Source organism: Vigna angularis, chromosome 9 (assembly GCF_016808095.1).
Source record: "Vigna angularis cultivar LongXiaoDou No.4 chromosome 9, ASM1680809v1, whole genome shotgun sequence".
NCBI classification, from domain to species: domain Eukaryota; kingdom Viridiplantae; phylum Streptophyta; class Magnoliopsida; order Fabales; family Fabaceae; genus Vigna; species Vigna angularis.
In genome coordinates, this window is record NC_068978.1 from 26,047,126 (window position 1) to 26,060,007 (window position 12,882).

At 37.3% G+C, this 12,882-nt stretch overlaps 1 protein-coding gene across 1 annotated transcript; it reads right to left on the reverse strand.

Moving 5' to 3' along the window:
- Positions 1-8: 8 nt before the first annotated feature.
- LOC108347484 (beta-glucuronosyltransferase GlcAT14C) lies at positions 9-7,151 on the reverse strand. The gene is made up of 4 exons (XM_017586756.2): positions 6,351-7,151; positions 1,878-1,953; positions 1,678-1,793; positions 9-721 (listed from the first exon to the last, which is right to left on the reverse strand). The coding sequence occupies exons 1-4, from the start codon at positions 6,913-6,915 to the stop codon at positions 207-209; spliced, it is 1,272 nt and encodes a 423-aa protein (XP_017442245.1). The 5' UTR covers positions 6,916-7,151; the 3' UTR covers positions 9-206.
- Positions 7,152-12,882: the final 5,731 nt, after the last annotated feature.

Below are 12,882 nucleotides of genomic sequence, written 5' to 3' on the forward strand. Positions count from 1 at the left end.
AACTCAAGTGTGATTTTTGAATTGGCAATACCAAAAGTTTCTCTTGAAACCAAAGGTTCATTTACGGCATGAATTGACAAGACCTAGTTTAGGTTCATATACCACAAGAAAGAAGCACGCTTCACAGCAATTCAGTGTTAAATTTGAACAGATGCAATAAAAACGCCAATAGAATCGTGAATAGAGATTTCAAGTTGCAGTGACGACTATTTACACTGTTTCGGCCTAAAATTTTCAGAATCTAACAGTTTCACCATTAGTTTTTCTAGCTTCTTCGATCGCAAAGTAGGTTTAACTACAATTGGATTTCCATAAACTGTGCAAGGGTCTTTTCCTAAAAGAGGACTGCCAAAACACCAGCCTCCGGGTGTAAAGTGACCCTTTGATCTTCTCAGCAGTTCCTTGTCAATTTTGTCAAGAACTGGATCATCCTTGGCAAACTTCCGAGCAAAAGGAATACCACTACGTACCATGTCATCAAAATGCTCCAACTTCAAGGACAATGGATGCTGTTTTGGCGGATTGTCCCACCTTATATAACGTAAATCATGATTAATGGTCGTGTTTTGATAGTCCTTATGATTGCAAATGACCGTATGGAAGTAGCCCTCAGGGGATGAAAGAAAATTCGTGTAATACATTAGGAGAGTGCGAGGAAGATTATCCCAGCCCAAAACACAAAACTCCAGAAACGACTTTGTCAGCACAATCCATGAAGAACCTGGATGAAAGACACAAAATACCATTAGGTAAAACAACTAAGACTTCTTCACCAAAATACCGAGTAAAATGAAGTTCTTCTCAAATTAAAAATAACATCTACACCCAAATGATTTGTGTTGTATATGCTCTATGTAATAAACAAAATTAAAACCAACAGCAAAACTTGTGATGTTTTTTCAGAAACATAGCTATGGGCTAATAAGAGAACTCCATTGAATTCTTCTAAAGAAACTTGTACGTTTGATGACTCAGCCTAAGTTTAGGATATCAAATAAGTTTACTAGGGGTCAATTTATTTTATAAGAATACCGAAACAAACTTCAATCATTTGGTCAATGAAATGGCCGAGCATTCATTCGAATGCTTTGTATGGAAAGACAACACAAATATGCTAACCACTTTCCCAGTAATGTTTTAGATCACTTTGGCTAGTTAGACCACTAAATTCATGTAATGACCGACACATCTCAAGAGAATAATTCCTTAATCTGCTATTATATTGAGCTGCGATCAATAAGAAATAACAGCATGTGCAGAGCCAATCATGCATGCTGAAGACATTGTTACTCTGTACTGCTGATCTTTAGGACAATAAAAACTAAGGTTCTCCAGTGCCATAGATCCTCTTTTCAACGAGGTATGAGAGAGGTTAACTGCAAGCAGTCTTCCCCTTACATATCCAAAGAGACTGTTTCTGAATTAAAGCCCATGACCAACTGGTCACCAAGGTGGAACATTACTGTTACACTAGGTTCATCCCCTATTCATGTTTAAGACAATGAAATAAAAAAATAAATTAATTAATTCAAAAAAAAAGGGTAGAATATGAGGTGCATTAGAGAAACTTAAGTACCATGTATTTATAAAGAAAAACGAGAAGAGCAAAAAACGGGGAAATTGTTAAGACCTAGAAGAGAATACGTCAAAGCTTCGGCAATGCTGCATAACTAATACCTGTGAATAATTTGAATGATGAAGGAACAGATCTCTTCTCTTTAGCCCAGTAAACACCAGATTTCTTCAAATGATATAAGCCTGGATCTATAATGATTGGTCTAGCTCTTTGATGTCTGATGCCACAGTTATTGCAAAATTATGAACAAATAGTTTAGCAACAAATTGAGACAATATCAAAGGATAGATAATGTACATACTCCTTCCAACCAATATTACTTGTATGCTCAATGAAATTTAGATCCCTGGGCAAGAATGAAAAGATGTGCAAGAGATCTGAAGAAAGTTACATAGAAAAAAGTCAGCAAAATAAACATAATTTACATTTGTGAAACAGACTTGGATTCATTAATATGTATTAAAGATCTCACATCTACTAGATATATGACAAAATTATAGTTTATAAATGGGTTAAACATGACCTTATAAGTGTGGGTTTTGTATGGTTAAGTGAGACTTAAATTCCACTTTCTTAAAGATGATGATATAAGAGTCTATTCTAGTCAAGTTTGTAGGGCTTATAGTATTCTCCACTATCAGGTAACACCCTAGTCTCATGCTCAAGATGTTTTGCCCTTGGCATAAGTGCGTGAGTTGGAGAGTTCATATCGACTAGAGATATGATCAAATCATAGTATATAAGTGGATGAAAATCTCATCTTATAAATCAGTTATATGAAGTTGAGATAGACTTAAATTCTATTCTTTCTAAGAATAAAAAGACAAAAACACTAAAGGAAAGTACTTTTTCATGTAATTTACAGATGATAACAAAGTTAAATGAGAATGATCAAATGAGAACTTGAAACTGTCAAAATATATTTTAGGAAATTTTAGATATTATTCCCATGTATTTAATTTGTTATATTCTCTGTATCTTGCTATTATTACTAGAAAAAAAAATCCCATAATTTCAGGGATTTGTTCTGTATTATGCCCAAGAAACGAAACTAAAAGAGACTAGACAGAAAAGAAGAAAAGACAAAGACTTCCACTGTATTTAAACTGTGAAAACCAAAGCTTCCAAAGGAAAACCAGTTTCCTTTCTCACAGGGTTCTCCCTGGCACAAACATCAATTCCAAAAACTCCCCCTGAACATCCCACAAGATAAGAATATATAGACTTTCCTAGAAAGTCTCCCCCTTGTAACAACTAACAATTTTATTACTTTTATCTTTAAATTTCCTCCTAAACCTCTCATTACTTCCCTGCCTAACAATATGCAAAAAGTGATTTTGAGAGAAGCATTTATTTAGGTCATTCCAATTGGCATTCACGTGATCAAAGAAAAGAATACTTTGAAAGATAGATTGAGACAAGGAGTTTAAGATCCATTATATGATCAAATTGTTACAATACTTCCATACTGGATACAAAAGGTTGGTGGGTTGTGGAATAGGAATGGAGTCATTGAGAAGCCCCTTACTGTTTTTGAAGATGAGAACCATTCAGAAGGAGCGTGACTAAAAGTGATAGTTAATGGTAGATGATGAAGACATGGATATAAAGGGGTATGAACAAAGCTCCAGATGGGAGTTTCGATACCATAACACAAATTAGGATACAAGGGAGCAGGGAACTAAAGGTAACAACTATCAAATAGGCATTACTTTGAGAATGCTAAACTCATTAATTATCATAATGTTATGCAGGAAGAATTTAATGACCAACGTAAGCAATTACAGCTCACTAAAAGATAAGAAATATCACCGAGAGAAGGTAAAAGTTGTAAAATATCGCAACTTAATACAGAACGGCAGTATTTTAGAGTTTTATAGAAGATAGGGGAGAAACATCAGAATTCTCATTCTGGGCCAATGGGCTTGCTATGGGCTGCTTGTTAGATAGGTATCCATCATAAACAGAAAACAGTGGACCATAAACTTCTCCTCTAGGATTATCATGTAGCCCACCCCCAATTGTAGAAAACTATTATTTTTCCTGCTAATTTGTAGAAGCATATTAACAAACAGAAATTAATGATGTGGCATCAGTGTTTATGATAGGCAAAAAATTCTACCCATAGGAAGGATTATGCACAAAACAGAATAAGTAGAATAGAGACTGCATTGGCTATGAGAAAATGGAAGAAGATGCTGGAAATAGCAAGAGCACAAGATACCAGGCAAGAAAAGTCCTTTGGCCACAAGCAAAATGTCAAATACAAAAGGTAAGGTTTTCAAAGAGATAAATTTCCTATATGAACAAATCCCATCTTGTCTAAAGCCTCTTCTTGAGGCTTCAACATTATCCGTGTAGAGACCTAGGCTGAGCATTAGCATATGTTTGAGTGAGGTTTTGGTGGAAAAGAAAATAAAATTTAAATTAAAAGTCATATAATGTTTAAGAAAAAAAATTGTTTGATAAATATATAAATAAAAAAATTAGGGCATTAACTTAATGCCTATCTATCATTTAAGAAGTTAAATTAGAGAATATTTTTGAAATAAAATAATTGTCCTCCCTCTTCCACCCACACCCCACTCCCCCGCCCCCACCCCCACACCCCCTGCCCGCCACCTATGGCCCAAGCATACCCAAAGTAGCCATTGGGTTGGATCCTAGTTTTCTGAGTTAATTTGGATCCATTTCCTACTAGTTTATAATCAGTATAAACGGAATGGGAGACTAACTTATTTTTAAGCATTTACTCTGTTATTCTTTCGTCCTTTTCTGCTTTGAAATTGAAAAGCATAAAAAACTGAGCATATAAATTCGGGTGCAGCATTTTGTAACACCCTTGTGATCAGGGCTTGGGAAAAAGGGAAATTCATGCTATTTTAGCTATTAGAATATCCTTTTTCTTCTTTGGTGACACACAGGTGTCAAAGGCCTTGAGTAGAAAATCACAAACTAATGCAAGCACGTCTCACACATGGTGAAACCACTGAACATGCAATTATGTTCCGCTTCTGACAATTACCCCTTAAGCATGGAAAGGAAATGGATTCAGAAGTTGCATCACTGTAAATAGGATGTTGGGGAGAATCCCTTTAGAAAATTGAATACTTATATACCGGTGGGGAAGATCTCATGGTGTTTAATTATGAGATGAAAAAGAGGGAGATCAAAAAGGACTTTAAAGGAAGTTACTAAAAGTGGTATCATGGTAAATAAAATCTCTGAAGACTTAGCCTTTAACCGAGGTAAATGACTTCATGTAATCCGTGTAACTGATCCTTTGCAAGTTGCACAAGAATTTGTTGTTGTTATTCTATTTTCTAATCATTAAGCACAACAGTAACGATTCATGAATTGCTCAGGTGAGCCTAACTTGGAGTTTAGGAGGATATGACTAATTTATGAACCACAGTGAAGCATTAAAATCAATTTTAGCCCACAACCAACAAAGCTGGTAAAAGATCCATAAACATAGCTAATTTATGTACCATTCATCACTCTTGGGTTAGTCACTACCATTACTTTCTTAGAACTTAAATTTGAGCTTAACTCAATCCCAAAATCCAGTTTATAAGGTGAGGACTGACTCCTACTTTTATACTCCTATGTAACATGAAGCCAAAATAACACGAGAAAAAGAAATTAATCAGCCAAATCACACGGAAAAAGTGGGAAAGTTAATTATACCAAGGACACACATGTTAAATGATCCAAGAGAAAGGGACACAAGAAGAAGCACAAGGCTGAGGAGGAGGAGGAATGTTTTATTCGAAGGCTTTGGAGAATGAGAGGGTATCCATGTGGTATGGCCCAATTCCCTTTGATTCTTCTCTCTCATCTCTGAGCTCATACTTCTTGATCTTCCTCTGATTTCTCCAATTCTTTCTCTATCAGGTTGTTGGTGTGATTGTGATCATTGACAGCTTGATTCTACAAACACTATAGTTACTCCATTATAGCCAATTATAGTTTTAAATTCCACGCACTGATACTACTACTTTCAGTTTGTTACCATATTCTGTTATTTCGTTAATATACATCCATAGTTTTTCATCCTTCCGTCCCACATTTACTGCAATTTAAAGTTTTTTCCCCAACTAGATTAAGAATAACAATAAATATACCACTTTTCGAAATAATTTCACTAAAATAATCCAATTTTCTCAATAAACGCACTACTTTTATTGAGAAAGACAAAGTAATTAATTTGGGGACAAATTACGCATAAATGGATCAATATTTCATTAAAAAAGTGATACGTTAAAAGTCTAAGACTGCAATCATTGTGGGGTGGAAGGAGTATACACTATTTTGACTATGGCACACGCAATCAACAACACACCCCCTTCATGTTGAGGAGGACGGTGAGGATGGACCACTCGAGGTAGTTCAATAATTTCATAATAATTGCTAGTCTTGTATGCTTAAGAGCATCTCCAGTTGTTTACAATAGTTTTTTTTATCAATAAAAATATTGTTTTAATATGGCCATCTAAACTTAACTTCTTCAAAATTGAATAGAGTTAGTTTAACTCTCTTCAATTTTAAGGATTCTATGTTAGTACTATTTGAGGAACTCTTGTAAACAACTTCAATTGGAAATGCTTGAGAGCAACCCACAAGAGAAATTGTAGTAGAATCCTAGAATTTGGGTTTTACTCGGAGTCAATTCTAGTTGTTTCCCATGTGTAGATTATTTGGGTGAATGTGCAATCTATTGTGAAAAGTGTAACACTAGATATTTAAAGAGCAAAGAAGAGTGACAACAGACCATCTTGGGAGATGAGAGGATAATCAGAGGCACTGAGATTGAGAAACCAGTCCCAGTGGGGAATCCTCTTGAGCAACAGAGCAATGCCGTGAAGAGTGGAAGCAACCATAGTGGGGCCCTTGTAGGTGACCAAATCAGACTTACCCACGACCATGACGTTCCCAAACGCCGCAAACACAGTCTCAAACTTGACGTACTTGGCAAGCTCGAGCCTTTCCTCATCAGAAGCTTCTAGATCGAGATGAAGCAGGTAGAAGTTCCTGGGATGATACACAGCCTGAAGAACCCTCTTCAGCTGCGCTTCCTCCCCCTTAGTGCCCGTCAACATGTACGCCAATCTCGGAAGACCCACTCCTACTTCTTCCGTTAAATTGAACGAAGAAGAAGAAGAAGAAGACCATGTTGCAGAAGAGGAAGAAGATGGTGATGAAGAAGAAGAAGAAGGTTTGGTGAGGGTAAGAAGCAGGAGGATAATGCATATTGTTACAATGGCGATGATCATCGTCATCCATTTGCGTGGTCGGAAGGAGTGGTGGTGGTTGTGGGAATTATGGTTTCGTTTCATGTTTATGGGTGTCCGAGACTTCTTACCTGTTGTTTGTTGGCTTTCTTCTTGTTGTGTTTTTTGTCGGCTCCAACGGTGGTTGAAATTGGGTGGGGTAGGGTGGATTCAGTTGTAAGATTTTCTGTCAAATTGTGAGGGAGACCTACTATCTGCTGGTACCGTCTCTGCCCTGCTTTTCCTTCTTATGTCTCTGCCAACTCAAGTATAAACATTGTCATTACCTATCTTTAAAGGATAAATCTATTTCAAAATTTTAAGAACATCCAACTTTTTTTAAAATAATAAATTGTCAGTTTAATTTCTTAGAAAAACATTTTATTATGTCAGTTCTATTATTGCTTGTTATTATACTCACTTTTTTTTAACTAGTTCCTAAAAAACTTAATTCTTTTATGATGCCTTATTCATTTTTATTATAAAAATTGATAGTTTTCATCACATAAAAGTTTATGCATATTAGATACATTTATAATTAAATTTGACGAAAAGAAGTGAGATATTTAAACCAAAATTTTTAATTTATTAAACATTAATTTGAAAAAAGAATACTTAAAATAAAAATTACCTTTTTTTATCATGATATTAATTTTTTTAATCAAAAACGTATGTTAACTATCAATATTATATATATATATATATATATATATATATATATATATATATATATATATAAATCATTCATATTTATAAAGTACATTTACTATTTGCCATCATATAAAAAATAATATTATAAAAATAAAATAACAAATTATAAGGAAATTTAAAAAAAAAACAAAAAAACCAACTAGGAAACATAAAACAATATCATTTAAATTGATTCCTATTTACCAAGTCCAAATTGGTCAATTTATAATACAATGTTCTCTACCTTAAATATGTGAATCTTTAAATTACATATCACTACAAATCTTTAAACATTTCATCCATCTATATTTTAGAATCTAAAGAACAATCCTTTGTGAAAAGAAGATTTTACATCTAAAACAGAATCACACTTCAATCAAAGATGTCTAAATTCAACATTCTAAATATATTCCATTACATAAAGGATTCTCATAAGTTTAGCATAAACAGATTTTTGAAAAGTGAATACAATCTCCTATTGCCCTAGAAAACAATACCACAAGCAGCTTAATAATTCACCACAACCTAACTTGTAAGCAAAAACTCCCAAATAAGTTGGACTAAATAAAACTTTTCCAAATAAAGTATTAATACAAAAAAATTAACACCGTGAAATTAAAAATGATTTTATGTATTTATTTAAGATATACTAGCTAGCATCACAAAATAAGATAGGGTCCAATTTCTATGTGTCAACACTCAATTTCGTCCGGGTTAATTAAATAAAATTTATTTTCACCAACAAAAGAAATAAATATCAAAAATACAAAAAAAGGGTATATAATAACAAAAATTAAAAAAAAAAATAATAATAATAAAATAATAATAATAAAATAAAATAAAAAAAAAATATAAAAAAAAAATGAAACGACAGAAAACGTTCGTCCTCAACTGAGGGCGTTCGTCCTCTTTCAGTGACCGTTCGTCCTTTGCACTGATTCGACCGTTCGTCCTTTGCTTTGTTCAGCCGTTCGGTCATAATATTTTGATGAACGCTCGTCCTATGCATTGTTCATCGAGCGTTCGGTTTTGAGCGTTCGTTTGAACGTTCGTCCTCTCCCTTATGCGACCGTTCGTCCTTTTTCACTATTCGACCGTTCGGCCAGTATTCAAGCTTGCGAGCGTTCATCCTCTTTTATCAAGCGTTCGTCCTCTGCCTATTGTGAACGTTCGTTCTTTGTTACTGTTTGCGTTCGGCCTGACCTCGTGAGCGTTTGGTTTGAGCGTTCGTTCATTTAACATGAACGGACGTTCGTTCTCTGTTTGACCGAACGTCCAAAGCTGGCTGCATTTTAAATTGATATGTCAGGGAGGATTCCCACCTTCAGCTGCCACTGTCCGCCACTAACAGTCTGACGAGCCACTCACGAGTTTCTACAGAAGAAGAGAATAATCTGGGGCACTCCCACTTTTGGGGTTGTCATCCACGAGCTGGCACTTCAGATTTCATGGGACGCCACTTGCATTTGCTTTCCACCTTCCCATGGCAGCCTGGTTGCCTCCCACTCTATCTTTAGAAGCATGCGCATGGTGGCAGCCATGATACCCATGATACCCACAAGAGGCGTATGCCAGTTCAGAGAGAGGAATCTTAAATTTGATAACATTTTTCCCATAATATCTGATGGCAAAAGGGAATCACCAGGGGGAGAGATTTGAATATGATTTCACCCATCATACGATCGTGGGGGGGGACATCACAAAAAAAAAAAAGAGAGAGATCCTTATTCATTATTCTAGGGAACAGAGACGGGAACCTTTGTTTTCCACCCTGGCAAACCACCATTTCAGAACTTAGATCCTGATCCTATCATCCTCCACATGGGCACGAAGCCAAGATCATCAGGACCGCTGCATATCCAACTGGAATAGACTACTCTCCACCTCTCACCTGTAACCATTTTCGAAAACTTCCCTCTCACTCCTAACTCCTCACCTCCAATAACGATGATTCATCTCTAAAAAAAACTAGGAATCATCATCCTGGTCCATCTCCATTCTCTCTGATATACGGAAAGAACCCTAAAAAAACAACTCACGGCTATCACCCTTCCCTTTTGAGTTTTCACGGCCAACGCCCATCGCCATCCCACTTCCGATATTCCACTTTCACCTTCACTAATGATCCAACTCCCACTTCCTCCATCCCACTTCCAAGATCCTACAAATGTTCCCGTCTACTAACCTTCCCACAAAATTCCACTATTCCCCACCGTATCAACCTCCACAATCTCCACTCACCATCACCAATACACATTGCCTGGAACCCATTTTCAACCTACCGTATATTCATCCCTAACACCTCACGGCCAACATCAGACCTTTCTGTTTTCATCTCCACCATATACCACGGCAAGCACTTGAAATTTTTTCTTCCTGAGGAGTTTGTCTTCTTCACGGGTCAGCCACCAAAAGCCGCCTTCACCTCCATCACCAACCTCTCCGCATTCAACAAGTTCCAACACCTGTAATCATCTTCAATAGATACCATCTCATAACACCACTACCAACACAAAAGCCCATCCTCACCAAACCAGACTCAACCACCATCACCAATCACCATCTTCACCTTTATTCGTCCACCCAATTTCCACTTCATTAGCCCCAACACTCGTAACCGCGGTAAACTACTTCCCTTTTCACTTCCAATTCTTCACCTCCAACAGCATTCATCTACAACGAAAAAAAATGAAAAAAAGGCAGCCACCCTGAGAAAGATACTGTTGGTATCGCTCCTAGTCACTTCTGTCAGTAAGAAATCTCCGGTGGCCATTGTAGTGACCAATAGGGGCTGATGGTAACGACTTGCGTCCCCAAAGACGCCTCTAGTAAGGCATGAATTGGCAAGAAACCGTGGACACTGGAAGCCACTGAAGGTGGGGTTGATAACACTGTCGCGCGAAGAGAATAGAAGAGAAGGAAGGAGAGGCAGACGGGGAGACTAGCCCAGAAAGAAAAAGATCAATCCGAAAGAGGAGGAGGCAGAGGAGGAACATCACTTGGAGAACTGGGGAAGGAACTTGTTGAAAAAAAAAAGCCAGCCACGAGGAGGAAGAAGACGTCGAATGCATAGGACTAGCAAAGGTTAAACCAAGCTTCAAGAGGTAAGTAACGCCACCCGCTTCACGTTTTACTGAGTTTGAGTTAGTCGTCTTTGAACGTATCTTTGTTATACTGTTGCTGTGTTTGCATGTGTTATGTTTGCATGTGTTGCTGTTAAATAAATGTGTTGTGAATATTTGTATGTCTGTTGTTACCGAACAATCGTCACATCCAACCATCTTGACACCCACGGCCAAAAACCCATTCGTTTCAACTCTCAACCCAATTCCAACTCTCAAGATTTCCTGCACAAAGTTTTTTGGAAGAGTTTGAGTCTGTGGAGCGTGCCGCTAGGGTGGCGGTGGCAGCGGCGTAGAAGAGAAGGAGGGAGGTAGAGCAGCCAGGGTTTGGCGCGGCAACTGGCAGGATCTAAGGCAGCCATCCGAGCACTGGCTGCGGCCAGTCTTGGCGTTCGGTGTCGCCGGCGAGGCTGTGGGGTGAAGTGGGTGCTTGAGTGGTGGAGCGAATATATGAGGGAGAGACTTGGATTTTGGATGTTGGGTGCAAGTGATAAAATGAGAGGAAGGAAGAAGAACCCCTAATGAGTTTCTGAGTAAAGGAACTCTGGGCCTGGACTAGCCAATACGTAGCGCACCCCTACTTCCCATTCACACCTCACTCCGCTTTCTGCAAACAACAAGGAGATTTGGGCATTGGGCTCATTTCGGTTCTGACACCCGATTTTACTACTGCACCCCATCTTGGGCCTCTACCAAGAATTTTGAGTGGCACCCCTGGTTTTATCTCTACACTCCTATTTTTGTTGGGCTATTCCTGTTTCTTTTTGTCTTATTTATTTGTTTATTCATTTTATTTTATGTAACCCCCTTGTAAGATAATCCCATCCCTCTGTACTATATTTGTTTTATTTATTTGTCAAACACTGCACACACTTTTTTTTATATATGTAATGAACAGAAATCACAAAAAATAAATAAATAAAATAATAATAATTCTCTTTCTTCAAAAACACCAAAAATACGTTTTAAAGGTTTAGGCACATGTGTGATCGCACGCATCGTCCTTGTGCCAAAAACCTTTTCTCTTTCTTCGAAATACCAAAAATACGTTTTAAAGGTTTAGGCACATGTGTGATCGCACGCATCGTCCTTGTGCCGAAAACCTTTTCTCTTTCTTCGAAATACCAAAAATACGTTTTAAAGGTTTAGGCACATGTGTGATCGCACGCATCGTCCTTGTGCCGAAAACCTTTTCTCTTTCTTCGAAATACCAAAAATACGTTTTAAAGGTTTAGGCACATGTGTGATCGCACGCATCGTCCTTGTGCCGAAAACCTTTTCTCTTTCTTCGAAATACCAAAAATACGTTTTAAAGGTTTAGGCACATGTGTGATCGCACGCATCGTCCTTGTGCCGAAAACCTTTCCTCTTTCTTCAAAATATCAAAAATACGTTTTAAAGGTTTAGGCGCATGTGTGATCGCACGCATCGTCCTTGTGCCGAAAACCTTTTCTCTTTCATCAAAATTACAAAAAATACGTTTTAAAGGTTTAGGCACATGTGTGATCGCACGCATCGTCCTTGTGCCGAAAACCTTTTCTCTTTCTTCAAAATACCAAAAATACGTTTCAAAGGTTTAGGCACATGTGTGATCGCACGCATCGTCCTTGTGCCGAAAACCTTTTCTCTTTCTTCAAAATACCAAAAAATATGTTTTAAAGGTTTAGGCACATGTGTGATCGCACGCATCGTCCTTGTGCCAAAAACCTTTTCTCTTTCATCAAAAATGCCAAAAATACGTTTTAAAGGTTTAGGCACATGTGTGATCGCACGCATCGTCCTTGTGCCAAAAACCTTTTCTCTTTCTTACATCAAAACGCCAAAAATATGTTTCAAAGGTTTAGGCACATGTGTGATCGCACGCATCGTCCTTGTGCCAAAAACCTTTTCTCTTTCTTCAAAAATGCCAAAAATACGTTTTAAAGGTTTAGGCACATGTGTGATCGCACGCATCGTCCTTGTGCCAAAAACATTTTCTCTTTCATCAAAATTACAAAAATATGTTTTAAAGGTTTAGGCACATGTGTGATCGCACGCATCGTCCTTGTGCTAAAAACCTTTTCTCTTTCTTAAATAAAAATAAAATATAAAATCATCAAAAAACTAAAAACATTCACTTTTTTCAAAACTACAAACAATATCGCCTTCCAGAACTACGTGATCCTTGATTCTCCATCAAAAGTGGAGATACGTAGGAGCAAGGCCAGTCCTTGTCAGGTTC